This window comes from Lissotriton helveticus, chromosome 7, assembly GCF_964261635.1.
Source record: "Lissotriton helveticus chromosome 7, aLisHel1.1, whole genome shotgun sequence".
Lineage (NCBI taxonomy): Eukaryota > Metazoa > Chordata > Amphibia > Caudata > Salamandridae > Lissotriton > Lissotriton helveticus.
The window spans coordinates 1450105633-1450119637 of record NC_136068.1 but is presented as its reverse complement, the minus strand read 5'-3'; the positions used below and the strand labels follow the sequence as shown (position 1 = coordinate 1450119637).

General features: G+C 47.7%; 1 protein-coding gene across 2 annotated transcripts in view; it reads left to right on the top strand.

Moving 5' to 3' along the window:
* Positions 1-618: 618 nt before the first annotated feature.
* The window catches only part of ZBTB45 (zinc finger and BTB domain containing 45), a 164827-nt gene continuing 151440 nt past the window's right edge, over positions 619-14005 (top strand). Inside the window, exons 1-2 of one of the 2 annotated variants that reach the window (XM_078654812.1) lie at positions 619-754; positions 1693-3361. In XM_078654812.1, the coding sequence (XP_078510938.1) occupies positions 1804-3361 (1558 nt within the window). In that variant the 5' untranslated portion in view covers positions 619-754; positions 1693-1803. Of the gene's footprint in view, positions 787-1692; positions 3362-14005 lie in introns of both variants that reach the window. The other variant, XM_078654811.1, reaches the window with a different exon arrangement.

Below are 14005 nucleotides of genomic sequence, written 5' to 3'. Positions count from 1 at the left end.
AGTCATAACACTTTCACGAAGTTTCGGTAACTAATATTGCACAATAGGGGAGAGGGTGTAGCCTTACGGCTAGAGCTGCCGACTTTGGAACTGGGTTCGAGCCTCGCTGTGGCTCAGCATCCTGTGATTCTGGGCAAATCACGCAATCTCCCCGCGCCTACCAAATAATGAATGTGTGCTCGTGTAACGTAACAGGTGCACATGTTCGCGTATATAAATCTGCAAAAGAAATAAAAATAAAAAATGCTCACCAAGCTACAACTTACAAAAAAAAACAGCTTATCATTAATCAATATGCGAAACCTAATGCATTTACCAATGTGTGTTGCTCAAAGTGGTGAGAGGGCTCGACCTGAGCCCCAGGAATGTAGGCTGCAGACAGGCGGGCGTGATCAGCTGTCTTTGACAGTGATTTCACGAGTCAGTCACCTCAAAGGACCTCAGACAGAGGCAAGTCTGGACTCAACAACCAATCAGCATTTAGGAATTGTATGCAGGGCCCTAGGGTTGGCTAACGTTCCACCCAGGCTCCAATCCCAGATCTCTATATATCCCGCCCACTCCCATACAATGACCTGAATATGTTCAGCCCTAGGATTGGCTGTCATGCGACCCGGAAGTGCTGAAATTATCGACATATCAAGCGTTAAAAATCACTAATGGACAGCAGATATTACGTTGAAGTGGCTGGTGTTTCGTGGATCTTATGCATAACATTTCAGTGTGTGGGAGGGAGCGGTAAAAGAAAACGGAGGTACCGTGGGCAGCAGAGGGCTCCGGATGACAGTTTATGCTTTTACTATTATTATACATTTCCGTGATTTTCCAATGGCATAACTAATCAAAAAATTACTACAATGAATGTAGAAGAAATGCTGCCCTGTAATTGCTCCTAAGCTTTGAACAGGGCTGACTAGCAGCAGGAGTCCTGGTTGATAATGGTGTAATATATCCCGAACGTTTTACATTTGACAATAGTTTATTTTTTGAGAGGTCCCCTTTGACCATTTGCTGTAGAATTATTTGTGTTTACGTGGGGCTCCTCCTCGAGGGCCTGTACACATTTAGTGACACTTTTGGCGAACTATATAATCTGATCAGTGTACCTAAGGCGAATCTGCCCCAAGATCAGTGCAGAAGTCTGGCATTGCTAGAAAAGTACAGTGGCGTTGCCGCGAAAAACTGCATCGGACAGCTCGAGTATTTACAGCTTTTTAACTGACCGGTGTCCCGAGTTACGACTCGATAATTCAGTCTCAGACTGTAGTCAGTTTTCTTTGTTGTGTTGGAGGCGGTTGTTGTTTACATGTATGTCTGGTACAACATACGGATGGGGTTTTTATATCCATGAACCCAAAACCGGGGACAGCTGGTACCACTATTAGGTAATTACCAAGCGGATCAGTGGGTCAATAATCTCATAACAATCGCACATAATCACCACAGCAGCCCTCGTGGGTCAGTGGATAGTTGCACTGAATCGTCAGGGGATTCAGAGGACAGGTGGTTCCCAGAAGTATCGAAGGGCCGAAGGTACAGGAGTCACATTCAACCGAGAATCTATGTTCGATATAATTGCCAGTGGACTAGAGGGGCTGTAAAATTGGCAGACAGTTTAATAACATTGTTGTGAAGAAATTTACGTTTCCAGGTATTGTAAGCGACTAAAGATGTATTCTTCTTTGTTTGCAGGCCAGTCACTGTGGTTTACTAAAGAAGACTTTTTCATCTGGCGTCAGCATCGGACTCTTTGCATTTCCCATCTTTCCCTTCCATTGTTGTTCGTATTTTCCGGAAGGAGAAATGTCCGAGGCCGTGCATTATATCCACTTGCAGAATTTCAGCAAGTCCCTACTAGAGACCTTGAATGCACAGCGCCTGGGTGGTCACTTCTGTGACGTAACTGTGCACATACACGATGCCACCTTACGTGCTCACCGCTGTGTATTGGCTGCTGGCAGCCCCTTTTTCCACGACAAGCTGCTTTTAGGCTACTCTGAGATTGAGGTACCACCAGTGGTACCCACACAAGTGGTCCAGCAGCTGGTGGAGTTTATGTACAGTGGTTCTCTTGTGGTGGCTCAGTCTGAAGCCTTGCAGATACTCACTGCTGCAAGCATCCTGCAGATCAAGACTGTGATTGACGAATGCACTCAGATCATCTCCCAGAACCGGGCCAACAAGCCCCCATCTGCTAGCAGCGCCACTGTTTTCTACAGTAACCAAAGCCGAATCTCTGCCAATAAATCTCAGAGGCAGCCAAAAGAAATCGAAGGAGCATTTACTGTTGCCCTCAGAGACTCCGATCCTCTCCCCTCTGCTCCAAAAGCCAATGAGATGGACATAGTCACTCAGTCTGGGTCCAAGACTCAGCCCCCCAAGATCCTCTGCGCCTCAGAGGTGCGTTACAAACTAAGAGATCTGCTCTCCTCTCAGCATAGACAGTTGACGGAGGTGAGAGAAGTAATGGTGCCAGAAGTGGAGCCTGTTGCCTCTAGTGATGGTGAAGGGGCATCTGTGGAGTACCTGCAGCAGGTGGAGGCCCCACCAAGCTGCCATAGCCGGAAGCAGCGCCAGCCTGTCCGACTTCAGCTGTCTGACTCATTTCCTGTGGTCATCAAAGATGAAGAGGAAGAGGAGGACCGACCACATGAAGAAGAGGAGAAAGATGACAAAGAAGAAAGCAATACAGAAAAGCCAGAGACATTCGCGGAACCTGAGCAAATGCAAGACATGAGCAAAGCTCAGAATACCCCTGGCAACCGGAAGGATGCCAGTGGCCAGTTGGAATTTGCAGCAGAAGGGCAAGATTTCTTCAGTAACCAAGATCTCTTCTCCGAAACCTTCATCCCACCATGGCAGGGTGAGGAGGGCCTCCCAGAAGGTAGCAGGGACAGCTCCCTGGAGGAGAGGGATAAATTCCACACAGACTGCAGCCTGGAAGTTCCTGCTCTGAGGACCATAGCCACATCGACCAGTGAATTCAAACCGGTCCCTCCATTCAATTCCCGTGTGTTTGAGTCCAGGGGAATCGCTTTTGTGTCTCCTGCTATCCAGCGGGAGATAAAGCCTTCTGCGCCAGCTGGTGTTTCCACAAACACATCGAGTATCTTCCAATTTCACATGTCTCACCCCAACCAGAGTCAGCCGGGGGTGGCTCAGGGCTTCTACAGTGTCCAGCAAGAAGGTACAACGAATCTGGTTCAGATGTGTCAGAATGTGCCCTCAGGTCCAGCACAGAATGACCCCTCCCAGAACCCTGGACCGTCTCGTAGCACAGAGCCCTCCTACGAGTGCAGCCATTGCCAGAAGACTTTCAGCTCCAGAAAAAATTACACCAAACACATGTTCATACATTCAGGTAAGAACTCTGCACCAGTTGTATAACAAGCCTCGAAAAATCATAAAAGTGTTCTAAGACATGCAACTCCAGTGATTTGAATAATTTACTCAACCTAATTGTAATGTGCTTTACCCGTAAACTGGTCTCCATTTGTGTGAGCCTAACAAAATATTTTATTTTACAGAGTCACCGTTTTCTCTGTTACCACATCTATTGAGAACAGTGAAATCCCCTTAGTCCTCCCAGATAGCAGTGATCTCCCTGAACTATCCTTCTTTCCTTCTTTGACTACTGCGGAGACCATTAGCCTTCTTCCGTCCACCAAATCTGGCTCCCCAATGGACCCATGCCCCCCCACAATTTTCCATTTCTTACCAGAACTATTTGCCTTGCATTTGTCTCCCATTTTTAACCGAATGTTCTCTGCTGGTATATTTCCAACCAGTTGGAAATTGACATCTGTGCTCCCCCTTCTGAAGAAGCCAAACTTAGATGGGGCAGATCCGAATAACTATCGTCCAATTTCCAGACTCCCTCTGCCTGCAAAGATGGTGGAAAAAGCCATGAATGGTGTCATATCAGACTAAATATGTATTCTTCTTTGTTTGCAGGCCAGTCACAGTGGTTTACTAAAGAAAACTTTTTCATCTGACGTCAGCATCGGCTGTTTGCATTTCCCATCTTTGAGAAGCATGCTTTCTTGGATGCTACTCAGTTTGGTTTCTGAAAGCACCATAGTACCGAACTGTCCCTGATCACAGCGTCTGAATTGATTAGGCAGACAGTTGATGCAGGAGGTAAAGCAGCACTTGTGCTACTTGACCTCTCTGCTGCCTTTGATACGGTGAACTATCAAAAATTATTGGAAGCTTTGAGGGGGATTGTTGTTAAAGGGAAGGCGTTTGCGCTACTTAACTCTTTCCTGACTGGAAGGGAACCGTTTGTGGCGCGTGATGAGTTTGTCACCGAACTTCACATTGCCATGCGGAGTGCCACAGGGGTCTTCTTTGAGCCCAACTCTTTTTAATATTTATGTTGCACCGCTGGCTAGGCTAATTCGGTCTCTGGGTTTCTCAGCAATCTCCTATGCCGATGACACCCAGATTGTAGGGGCGCCTCAAGCTTGTCCTACTATTTTGTCATCTAGTCTCGCTTCCCCGTGAGACTATGCAGGACTGGACACATCATTAACATCTGGCAACTGAAGTGTGATTTGTATTGGATGTATGAAGAGTGTTTGAGTATGTGTGAGGTGGATATGATTGATTGAAGGGATGTGTGGGATTTAGATTTAATGATTTGACCTTATACTATGCTATTGTAATTATGTTTTGTTATAATTCAAAAATATATATTTATGAAAAGATGGAATAAACAAGAAATTATTTTTTACGATTAAACTATTTTGGATGTTATGATTCTTTGCTGGTCCTTGTGAGTTTAATACTGATGATACAACTTTGGGACTCTATGTGAGCCTCTCTCTATATCAGTGGGGGCAGACTGTTTTTTGTATTGAATTGCTTTTGATTCCCCTGCCCGTCTGCCCTATATTTGTGCATTCAGGGGGCCCCTATTTTTATTGACACCCAGATTGTAGTCTCAGTGACAGGTTCAACTGCTGACATGGCTGCACAGTTTTACACCTGTCTTCATCAGGTCGGGGACTGGATGGCCACCAACTGTTTGACATTGAACTCTAGTAAGACCAAGGTCTTACTTTTTGGTGGCCATACTAATTTCTGGTCCCCTGCTTTGTTACCTTCAGAGCTGGGTTCATTACTGACTCCTACGAATAAGGTGAAAAACTTGGGAGTCACGTTTGACTCTAAGCTTTCTTTCGAAGGCCACGTTAACCAGGATACGTCTTATTCCTTGTATACACTAAAACTGTTTAGAAGGATTCTTCCATTTATTCCAGCTGAACTGCAGAAAGTGGGTTGGTTTCGGCTCTTCTTCTATCTAGAGCTGACTACTGTAATGGATTATTCATTAACCTTCTACAGGGCTCAACAAATCCACTCGCCCGCTCGCATTTGCAAGGGAGAATGGATGAGGACGAGTTATTTTTAGGTCTTACTCGCCCTTTCTGGCGAGTAGGAAGACAAACTAACTTTTGTCCTCTGTCTTTGAAAACTGAGCAAAAGTGACAAAATAACAAGATTTAAAGGCATTTTTTTTGCTCACAAAGGGACTGAGTATAAAGATGCCTTTAAATCTTGTTAACTTGTCACTTTTGCTTCGTTTTCAGAGACAGAGGTCAAGAATGTTGCAGTTGGGTCGAGGGGATTTTTCAAGTTACTAGACCTGCAGGACTAGTACAATTTTTTAGATTTGTCGAGACCTGTTCGGAAGAAGTGGTTGACCAAGCTGCAGATTGAGCAAAACGCTGCTGCACGTCTGCTGCTGAATATGCTAATATATAAATCTGTATCACTGGTGCTCAAAGAATTACACTGGCTGCCAGTGAAGAGACGGATTGAGTTTAAGGCTCTTTGCATCGCCTTTAAGGCCGCACATGACATAGGGCCCGCCTTTTTTAAACAAAATGTACAGCCTTCTGTCCCCGCCCGCCATCTTCGTTCATCTCATGCCCATAATCTGACAGTTCCCAGGTTCAAAAAAAGTTCCTGGGGTAGAAGGAGTTTTTGGGTCGTTACGACCAGACTGTGGAATTCTCTTCTATTGAGATTAAAAGAAGAAACTCACCTGTTAGCCTTTAGGAAGGCATTGAAGACTTGGCTGTTTAATCTCTGATGTGTTTTGAAACTGTTCCAGTTGGTCTTGTTTGATGAGCTACCGCCTTGACACTCTCAGGTGAATGTTTGGCGCTCTATACATTTGTTTTTCATTTCATTTTATTTCATGAGAGCATCTTCAAATATGTTCGTTCTGTATTTCTGCAGTACACAAACTCTTTTGTTTGACTTATTAATATACTTTTGTTCCGGGTGTAATAAGAATCTGCCCTCTTATGGCGGGTACACACAACCCCCCACTTACCTTTTAGTTAACTATTCACATTGACATCAGGGTGGAGACAGGAATGTTTCTCAGTTCATGTTTGAAAACTCACACATTGTAATACATATCCTAATAAAGAATAATGTGGTAGTGGACTGTTATTTACAGACAGCACATTTCCCATTGAAATGGCCACAAATGTTCCCACTAGCATGCTGTTAAACTGGTAAAACTATATAGCGTATAAACAATAATGTATGGAAATTGGGTTTCAGCAAAAATATTGCACATCACCAAGTAAAATGGTCTGATTGGTTTTGATCCTATTAAAATCTTTGTTTCCATCACACAGAATTACAAAAATGTGCTTTCCTAACTACTGAAATATATATTATATTTGAAATATTTGTACAGTTCATTTGCAAACTATTTAAATGCTGTGTTATAAAAAACATGCCATCCTACAGCATTGTATTTTACACGTCAGCACATTTGTCAGTCAGTTCACTTTACAAAATCCTCTAGCAAGTTGGAGAAAGAGAAGTAAACACCAACCCCCAGGGAAACTTGAACTGATATTTGATCTCTGTCTTTGAATGCAGAGCAAATGTAACAAACTAAAAACAAGATATAAAGGTATCTTTATTGCTTATTCACTCTCTTAGTAAGCAGAAGACCTATTCTCTATCAGTTTGCCAAAACAGGCCAGTAGGCCTTGAAAATAGCTCTTCCTGATAGAATCTGACTCGCTAAAGCCAGTGAGTATGTAGATATCTTGAGGTCTTTATCATTTCTCTCTAAAGGAGCAAGAGAGAAGTGTAATAACTGGCTGCTTCGTTGTAACCACTTCATTTGGGAGCAATTGAAGTGGAGTAAGTGAGTTTTTTGTAGCTGTGTAGTTTGAACAATTTGGCCATTTGCCACTAATAGTTTTATTGGATTAGGATTTCTGAAACCGGTTTCCTTATAATGTACGTTTTTGTGACTTAACAATAAAGAAAATATAAATCAAGAACAGAACAGCTGCAGGGTGCAAGTCTCCTGCATCATTCTCAGTTCACTCCCGACTCCCCCTTCCCCGCCCACCTTTTTATCTCTAGTTATACAAGCTCTTGTAGTCCCATATTTCCTGGTCTAGCGTCGCCACTTCCATGTATTCTTACGATGAAGCAAAACTATCTGCTACCATTTTCCAAAACTCTTTAGGATCTTTAGTTGAGTAATGTAGGAGAGTAGGGTCTGCAATCCTATGATCACCCAGATTTTTGCTTTTTGCTGCACTGGTTTACGACTTTCCCTGGCTGTGGGCCTGCTAATCAGACCCACAGCCTAGCTGTTCTCTCTATCCAAATTGTACTCAGGTACTGAATTGGCACTGGGCCCTCTCCAAGTCCCTGTACCCAGGGCTGAGGTGCACCCAGAAATCTCCCAGGGGCTGAAGCATGTATTATGCCACCCCTGGGCTGACTAACTAAACTGACACAACTGGCTGCACGACAGCTGGGGCAAGGTGGTGTACTCACCCTTTGCTTTAGATATAGTATACCTATATCTAACCCTAAAATGGACACACAGATCTCCTATCAGTCACTCCTATGGCAGGCCTTAACAATCCTGAAGGCAGAGTGCTTGGAATCGTGTGAGATGGTGCTCTGGCATGAGCTGAGCCTGCCTGCGGCTTTCGGGATCTATCCCTTAGCCGTTTCCATGATATCGCATACCATATACTCTTAAGTGCATTATAATCCTCGCGGTTATATGCCAACTCTGGTATCGCTTTATCAAAACATGTCGAGTAAGGTGTCATACGAATTGGAATACTAACCCCTCGCCAATTCTGGCGACGGGGTTAGCATTCCACCCTTCTAGAGGGACACGACATGTATGTAACCTGTAACCCCGGTTAAAGTCAGACAGAGCCTTAGCATCCACAAAATGGATGCTGCCACCGAGACACAAGTCTGCCCTCCTGCTGCTGGGAGTCCTCCCAGAGCAGGAGGCAAGGACAAAGGGTTTCCTGCCAGGGGCGGTGCCAGCACCGTCCCAGACAGGGTTTTGTGTATTCCAGGTAGGCAGGGCTACAGAGGAAGGTGACTGCAAGTGGCACCCCGGTGCTCACTGTGCATAGGCCGGCTGAAACCAGTTCCAGGGGCACTCCAGCCCCTGGCCTGGGGAAAGCCCGCCAAAGGAGAGGGGTGTAACCACCCCCCTCCTGGTCCCACCCATAGGGCAGGACTTAGTCGCGTGCCAGCCCCCTTTTCCCAGATAAAGGTAGGAGCAGGCCCCCTTCCAAATTAGATCATCTTTGGAATCAAGACACGACTTTCTGCGAAAGGACTTCAAGATTTCTTCTTCAAAGATTCTCCCTTGTGACTAAGGAGTAGTCACCCTGCATCCGCAGGCACCATCCTAAGAACACTGCGGTCTGCTGTAAGTCCCTCCTCCGGAATCCGACTGCCCAGCTCGACAAGACCCGGCTTCCCTGGCACCTCCGACCTCTACTCACCTCTACAGCCAAGCTGAGAACCGTGAGTGCGACGAGACCTCAAGGGACCGACTATTGCCAAGACTGCACGACTTCTTCACAGCAAGCCCACCGAGTAATCTCCTGGCGAGTGCTTTGGGGTCCGAGAAGCCCCAACCCTGAGCAGCTCCAGCACCGAAGAGCAGCCCCCAGCATCTCCACGATCGGCGTGGGGCCCTTCTGCTTTTTGCTACTCACCGCGTTGTTTGGCTACTAGCCCGCTGGCTTGTGGCCTTCTGAACGACGCCCGACGACATCACTGCTGCTGGTCTGGTTGCTCCAGACTGGCTCTTGCTCCCTTCCAGAAGAGGAGCACCCCGGACCCTCCTGGTCCACTCAAGACGCCATTTTGAGTCCACCGCGTGGGCTTGAATTAGCCAAGGCTTTGTTGCCCAATCCTGGGTTCTTCGACGCCGACAGCTTCATCCATCGTGGGACAGCTCGCCCCTCCATCCTGGTCGCCGACAACGCCTCCTGGTCCGTGAGATCTGCAGAGCCCAGCGTCGCCCACTCACCTAGCCGAGGTGACTACCATCCGGTGCCCTCCTGGTGCCCCCTGACTACTGGCTAGTAGTCACGAACTTGGTCCCCTCTGCTTTCAGGTATCATTCTTCTCCAGTATTAGGGGTGTCTTTCATAGATTCACATGCTTGAATATCCCCCGTCGTCGAAGTGGGAGTCCCACGGTACATAAAATAGCAGTATATATGCATGTATACATGAAAAATATAACTAATAAAAATATACATACATATAGTGCAGTAAATTGTAAATTCCAAAAGTACCATAGAACACAATAGGCCCATTGAAAAGCCTAAGGGAGAACTCACTTTAGTAGCATATCAGAGTCATTATGTGTTGGATCACATTCCAGCCAATCAGGCTGTAGCCTCCTCTAGAACCTTCTCCTCAGAAGCCCAAGTCCTCAGATTTTCTACCGCACGTCGTGTGAAGGGAGTCTCCCTGAGCTCTGCTCAGTTTTCTTCCACTTTACCTGTTTTTTCTTCAAGAAAATGTCTGCAAACAAGAAATCTCTGTTTAAAGCCTGCCCTTCATGTGGTAAACTGCGCCTTTTCCACGAGGATCCACACAGTAAATGCATTTACTGTCTCTACCCAGACCATGAGGTGAAAAACTGTAAGTACTGTCGTACTTTCCCTCCTAAGACTCTGAGAGATAGAGAGGCCCGTCTCCTTCTGTGGCTACAGAAGTTGAGAACTTCGGAGTCTGTGGTTTCTGATGTGGAGAGCCTGTCATCTTTTGCTTCAAAGTCCTCTCAGAAGCGTGGGTCTGAGACCGAGGCTCCTTCTCCTTTTCTCAAGAAGAGTAGACTGTTGGAGTCCTCTAGGATTGTCTCCCCACAGGATTCGCTTCAGGGCACGTCTACGGGACCTGGTTCTCTGACGTCTGCGCCCAAAGCCTTACCTACCAGTAAGAAATCTGGTTTTGGCTCGTCGACGGGCTCGTCGTCGCGCCCGTCGACGTCTTCAGCGTCGACGAAATCCATTTCTACCACCTCCACGTCGACGACGACATGTTCCATGTCCACCGGCGCTACGTCGACGACGACCACCTCGTCGACGGCGACCTCGAAGGTGAGACCCATCTCTTCAGTGGTGAAGATCTCGTCGACGACCGGCAAGGATAGACCGTCGACGACGAAGCCGTCGACGCATACACCGTCGACGAAAACCAAGCCTCCACTCAGCGCCCCGTCGACGACGAAGCCGTCGACGCATCCTTCGTCGGCGCATCCATCGTCGACGAAGACCAAGCCTCCACCCAGCACCCCGTCGACGGGCCCGTCGACGGTGCCCCCGTCGACGACGTCTCTGTCGGCCAGCATTACTTCGTCGACGGCCTCGTCGACGACTCTCATACCGTCGACGCCTTCGTCGTCGACGGCCGAAGCTCCACTCTCGTCGACGAACAAAGCCCCGCTTCCGTCGACGGGCTCGTCGACGTGCAAGGAATCCTCGTCGACGAAGAAAATCCCGTCCAAGTCGCCTCAGGGCGTTGCTGACGGTGCCGCATTTACGCCAACGGGCTCGTTGGCGTCGCACCAACCTCTACCGAGGACGGCTTCCATCTACACAGTGGTTACTGCTTCTTCTTTGCGGACCATACCACTCATCCAACTGAGTCCTGTGAGGAGTGGTGCTCGTCTTCCAGACAAATTATTCCAGTCTGGTGAGGAAGAATCCGGAAACGATTCGGAAGTGGAAGGATTATTTAAACAGGCAACAAGTCCTTCGGATTTGAACATTAAGTGCCAGGAATATAGTGACGAGGGTGAGGTGGTGGACAATGTCGAAGATGGGACTGACTTGTTTCCTGTTGATACGTCCGAACCGGTGCCTTCAGAGCCTGTTACCCAGATACCTCTGTCCTTGGTGATGAACCTTCAGCACATGCTGGATGATTATAACCGCAGGTTTCCTTCTTCTACTCCTGCTTCTCCAGCACCACTGCCTCCTCCGCAGCCTCAACCGCAACTTCCTCAGGCACCTACACCAGTTTCACCGGCTTCACCGGATGGTACTCGCCCTGACACTGGCGATGAGGATCCGGATCCTCACAACACAGATGACGACGACAATGACGCCGACATGGCTGAGTGGGACGATTATAGGGCTCAAACACCTTCCACTCCGCCCACCTCGCCTCTTCATTCGCCCCCAGTGGACATGGCACATTTCCACAATTTGATGATCCGGGCTACAAAACGGTTTCATCTCAAAGTCGAACAACAACAGCATGAAAGTGATTGCTTTCTATACGACTTTAAAGACATCTCACAGAGGCAATCCCACACTATACCAATCGTGGAATATATTTGGAAGGAAGGCCTTAAATTGATGGAACGTCCCAATTCTGTTCCTGCGGTCTTACCCAGATTGGACAGGAAATACAAAGCACCGGCGTCTTCTCCGGCCTGCTTAGTGTCTCAACCGAAGGCAGATTCGGTAATTACTCAGGCTGCGCAAAAAAGATCGCGCAATCCTGCTACGCCACTCACGTCTCCTCCTGATCAGGAAGGCCGCAAATTGGATTCCATAGGAAAGAAATTCACGACCATGGCGGCTACTACAGTGAGGGCGGCAAACACTCTGGCTATACTGGGCCGTTATGACCGCCAGATGTGGTCCGAGATTGCTGCATTGATTCCTCAGCTGCCTGAGGCAATCCGGACAGAAGCACAGGCGATTATTCACGAGGGAGAGTTGATTTCTTCCGAAATCATTGAGTGTGCACTCGATATTTCCTCCACGGGATTTCGACAATTGGCGGGGGCTGCAGTCTTGAGGCGTCAAGGCTGGCTGCGCTCTACCACTTTCCGTCCTGAAGTACAGGCAAGAGTCCTAGATTTACCTTATGACGGAGAATTATTGTTTGGCAAACATGTGGATGATGCCCTTGAGGCAATAAAAAAGGACACTGACACTGCGAAATCCCTGGCGAGCCTACAATACAAGAAACGGCCTTTTCGGGGTGCACGGGGTAGAGGCGGAGGCTCCTCTACTTTTCGTGGCTCAAGTCAATATCGTTCATTCAACACCTACAACGATAACAGACAGCGGGGTGCCTATCAATCTCAAACTCGACAATCCACCTCCAGGCCTTACCAAAGGAAATCCACTTATAGAGGTGGATCAAACACCAAAAAGCAGTGACTGCCTCAGACCCTTCCTTTTGCCGACCGTACATCTTGGAGGTCGCATCTCGAAATACTTTTACAAATGGTCTACAATCACCTCCGACCAATGGGTCCTGGACGTTATATCCAAAGGACATACCCTGGAATTCACAAAATTTCCACCCAATCATCCACCTTCGGGGCCATCACCCCCTCATTTCAAGGACCTTCTGGCCCAGGTGAATTTAATGATCAAAAAAGGAGCCATCGAACTAGTGCCGCAAGGTCAACGCGGCAAGGGGTTCTATTCCCGCTTTTTCTTGGTCAAGAAGAAGTCGGGGGAATGGCGTCCAATATTGGATCTACGAGCTCTAAACAAATTTCTAATTTCAAAAACTTTTCAGATGTTAACCCTGATCCAAATTCTGAATTTTCTCAATCCAAGCGAGTTCTATTCCACAATCGACCTTCAGGACGCTTACTTCCATGTGCCAATCCACCCCAGACACAGGAAGTATCTCCGCTTCACGGTCGGGCAGCTACACTTCCAATTCAAAGTCCTGCCATTCGGCCTCCGCTCGGCACCAAGGGTTTTTACCAAGATCTTGGCCCCCGTAGCTGCCTTCCTACGTCTCCAAGGTATCCAATTTTACCCATACCTGGACGACTGCCTCATCAAGGCAAGCACTTTTCACCAAACGGAGCAGCACACTCAAGTTTGCGTCTCCCTTTTCCACGCCTTGGGGCTTTCAATCAATTGCCAGAAGTCACACTTTCAACCTTCGCAACGGAGAAATTTTCTCGGAGCCTTGCTAGATTCTCGACAGGGAAAAGTGTACGTTTCCCAGGAAAGACAGGACCGCATGTTAATGATGGTGCGCTCCCTCCAATCAAAACTGTCCGTTTCTGTCCGAATATTCAAATCATTCCTTGGCATGGCATCCTCGTGCATCCACCTCATTCCAAATTGCAGATTGCACATGAGGACTCTCCAGGAGGAACTGGACAGCCAGTGGAAACAGGTGTCGGGGTCCTTCGAGGACAAGGTCCTTTTAACACCTCGCATACAGAAAGCGCTGGAGTGGTGGGCTCACCCTCCACACATATCTGCAGGCCGTTCATTCCAGGACGAACCCCCAACTCTGACGCTTACAACAGACGCGTCTCTCGAAGGCTGGGGAGCGCATCTCGACGGCATGTCTGTGAAAGGGAAGTGGACAGCAATACAACGAACTTGGCACATCAATCGTCTGGAACTCTTGGCGATTTTCTTAGCCCTCAAATCTTTCCAGAGGTTAGTGCGGGGACACACTTTGCTGGTGAGGACGGACAACACCACCAGCATGCACTACCTCAACAAGCAGGGCGGCACGAGGTCTCTTCCACTTTCTCAACTAGCACAAGAAATATGGGATTGGGCGATCCAACGTCAAATTCATCTCACAGCCATTCACGTGCCAGGCGTGGCCAATGTTCTGGCGGATTCACTCAGCCGAGCGTCATCAGACAATCACGAGTGGGAACTCAATCAGCCCAC